This window comes from Aspergillus melleus (assembly GCF_016097325.1).
Source record: "Aspergillus melleus strain CBS 546.65 chromosome Unknown contig7, whole genome shotgun sequence".
In the NCBI taxonomy this organism is placed as follows: Eukaryota; Fungi; Ascomycota; class Eurotiomycetes; order Eurotiales; family Aspergillaceae; genus Aspergillus; species Aspergillus melleus.
In genome coordinates this window covers 2483100-2486725 of record NW_025763376.1, presented here as the reverse complement: position 1 = coordinate 2486725, position 3626 = coordinate 2483100, and the positions used below count along the sequence as shown (strand labels likewise).

The following is a 3626-nucleotide window of genomic DNA, read 5'->3' as shown; positions in this document are numbered from 1 at the left end:
ATATCTTCTCTTTTCCTTTTTTGGCAATGATAATGAAAAAATTATTTCGTTTCTTCTGGAAAGACTACTTCTTTGCTTTGTTGACATGCTGATGTCCCGTCATGACATTCATGTCATCTGAACATTCCTCCCTTTCTCGTCCATGATTTCTTTCGACTCAAAAGAATCGGTTGCCCATCTCCTTCCCCTTTTCTTTATGATTTTGTCTTCTTCATGCTCTTTATCATTCCATTCCCTGGGAGAGTGAGAGGGGGTCATCCGATCTATAATGTACAATGAATGTGTGCTTGTCCAAAATGGAAAAGAAAAAATTTCAAAAATTGGTTGAAGGGAATCGATCAAGAGCCCGTAATGGGAGGTGAGGAAGTGGTGAGCGGTGAACAAGAAACAGAAACGTTTTGCTTGTGAAGGATCTTCACGAGATAGGTTGGTGCGCTGGGCTAGGAAGTGTTCTTCTTGCCATTCTTCCTATTGCTGATGTCTTTTTCAACTTTTACTTTCCCTTTTCTCATATGATGCATTTCAATACCCGGAGAGCTTTACGCTGATGCTCCTTTCCCTTTTTTCTTCTGGTACTGGCGTACTTTGCAAGATCAAAGCCAGTTCGATCAACAAGAAATGAGGGATTGGAACATAATGCTGAGGCTTATTCATGATTTTTCTTCTGTTCTCGCAATCAGGTTCTTGTTTTGTCTGTTTTGTTATCCTGCGAGAGATTTAGTCCACTGTGCTTGCTCTTATTTTTTCCCGCGTATCTTCGTTTTGTTGTTCATGCTTCTTCTGTTTATTTGACTGACTGCATTGCATGCATGCATATGCCTACACTGGCTTTGGTGTGTGCTGGCGATTCGATTATCTTTTGTGTTTTGTTTTTTCTTTTCTTTTCTTTGCTCTGCAGTCTTGTTTTTCTGTGTTTTATTTTTTTCATTTTTCTCTTCTATCATGTTTTTAGACAAAATTCGCTAGAAAAAGTTTTTTTTTATTCCATTCATCTCTTCAGTTCTGGGCTCTTCTTTTTGTAGGGGTCTCTCTCTCTCTCTCTCTCTCTCTCTCTCTCTCTCTCTCTACCTTGACAATTATCTCCTGTTCATTTCCCTGAAGGTTCTTGGTTGTAGGGAAGTGTAGATGTAGAGTGAGTGTATAGTATCTGACCCATCTGTAAGGAGGAAGGGAGGGTTCATGATATTTTATTTGATATGAAAGTTCTTTCTTTCTCCTGTTATGTATGGTTTCTTCTTCTATGCCAATGTCTTTCTTTCTTTCGGGATTGTATACAGTGTGTGTTGTTTCTAGTTTAGAGGTACTACGTGTTGTGCGTATACATACGTTCTACTCTATTAGTAGGTAGGGTAGTGTGTATTTATTGTTATTGTTATTGCTTTAGAAGTATGGGGTTTCATCTATTCTATTCTGAATGATGGGAGTGGTTTTTTTTTTTTTTTTTTTTTTTTTTTTTTTTTTTTTTTTTAGGGGGGGAGAGGGGGATTTACGGGATTAGAGTTGAATATCTCAAGGTCTGGTTAAAGAAATGAACCGAGATACTCTAATCTAGGTAGATGATTGGATAGATAGCCTGGATTGCATTAACTATGTATTGCGTGTGATGCTAACGTTTGGTCTTCGCTTGCTTGCTTGCTCGCTCCATGCGTTCGGCTTGTTCTGCTCAAAACACGCCCGAGAGGGAGTTGGTCGGTTTGATGCTGGATGCTGTCTATATCTATCTGATTATCTAGACTCTTTCTCCTCGTGAGATAGATAGATGTCTTGTCTGATGTGCGTTGATGCCGATGCTCGGTATGGGGATGGATGTAGGAATGGGTTCCGTCAGGATGTTGTTTGGTGGTGATGCTCGTCTCTATGGTGGTTCGTATTTGTCTGTATCGCGCGAGCTTGATAACTGACGGGATGTCGGTCTGTCTGTGGGCTTGCGCTTGTGATCCCTTTATTTCTATGTCTTGTATACGATGTATGTGCATAGAGTGAGTGGAAGGGAGCTTGTCCTCGCTGGTAGGTACTCTGACACGGGTGAAACAGAGTGGTTGTGAGTCGGTCATCGTTATTATGGAGGTTCTTTGAATGGCTGATGGATGAACCGAGGCTAAGATGCCTGAGAAGAGAAGAATGATACGCCGCTGGGAGGCGCAGGAGAGCTCAAATGAATACTCGAAGCTGATGCCCGTTCAAGAGTTCTGGGTCTTCGAACTGGAGCTATCATCCGGGGTGACGATCACCGGGATATTATCTTTGAACCGAGTCTGGTTTTCACTGGCGCCCGTAGAGTTCACCGGCTCGTCTTCGGTGGTCGATGCCGTGGAGGCGGTACTTCCTTGCGTCGAGACGCTGCCGTTGCGATCGGATGGTTGATGCTGCGACGGCTCCTCATCTGTTCCCGTGTCACTCTCGGTGGTTTCAGGGCTCTGCGTCGCCGGGCTCCTGGCAGTGTCGATATCCGCGTTCGGAGATGGCGAGTCCGCATCGTCGTGGCTGCCACTGCTTCTCTCGGATGTGGAAAGGGAGCTGCGCGAGTTGGTGTAGGTCTTAGGCAGACCCAACGCCGCGGCAACCGCTGCCTCTTCACCCGGTAGCCGCGAGACAGTGCTTTCCGTGCTGGAACCGCCGTCAAAAATGTGACTCCCCCGTCGCTCGCTCATTTCTAATATATTATTGTAGCTGCGCCGAGTCGGATCCGCAAGACGCTTCTTCTTCTTCTTTTCGCGCTTTGTAGACGGTCGGACCACAATAACGGGGATCGGCGATTGTTGTAAACAGTACTTGGAGACAGAGCCCGGAAGGAGCCCTTGAACGCCACCAAGGCTGCGGCCACGTGTACCGACGACAAGGAGGGCTGGCTCGTAGATTCGAATCTACGTTTGTCAGCTCAATATTCCACAAGCCTAGGGGGGAAAAAAACCCCAGGGACGCAAAACATACCATGCGTTGGATTATTTCCTGAATCTTCCCGACCGCCAGTTCCAACACTAAGCTGATAGCCTTCTCATTCTGACTATTTTTCTGGATCACCTGCTCGAACAGCTTTTCTGCCTCTTTGCGGTACTTGCCCGCTTCGATTCCCGCGTCGCTTGCAATCGTCGAATCCTTCTCGACCGCGCGAAGACAGACAATCTCGTCGCCATCGTCCACCAACTCGTCGATCAGCCATTCGAGCGCAAAGTCCGAGTAATCGTTCTGGTCGGTGCCGCAGAGAAACGTACGACTGCGCCGAGTCGACTGATAGCCTTTATGTTTGTAGTTCAAGGTGAGCGAAAAGTCCGGGGCGTCGGGATTGTCGAACGTGTTGAAGGAAACACCTCGTTCGTAGGTTCTAAGATTTGCAGGGGGGGTCAGCAAGCAATGTTCACGGGTCAGCACGGGGAAGGCAAAACTCACTGCGGTGGCGGAGGCGAATGTCCTCGAGCTTTGTCGTCGTTCTGCTGCGAGCGCTTGCGCCCCGCGAGACTGGAAGCCCGGGACGAAACTTGTTGAGGTTCTGACCCGCCGATGTTGAACTGGATGGACTTTTGCCGAGGGTGGTGGGCAGCGTGGGAGATGCGCGAGGGTCGAGTGTCGGTGGTTTCAAGCGAGTGCTCGTCGCTATCGAGCGAATTCTTGGGCGGAGTCGATGTCAT

At 47.2% G+C, this 3626-nt stretch overlaps 1 protein-coding gene across 1 annotated transcript; it reads right to left on the bottom strand.

Moving 5' to 3' along the window:
* Nucleotides 1-2180: 2180 nt before the first annotated feature.
* LDX57_011804 (universal stress protein) lies at nt 2181-3626 on the bottom strand (the record flags this gene model as incomplete). Its single annotated transcript, XM_046093546.1, has 3 exons — nt 2181-2864; nt 2932-3322; nt 3388-3626. The coding sequence occupies 3 exons, from the start codon at nt 3624-3626 to the stop codon at nt 2181-2183; spliced, it is 1314 nt and encodes a 437-aa protein (XP_045949524.1).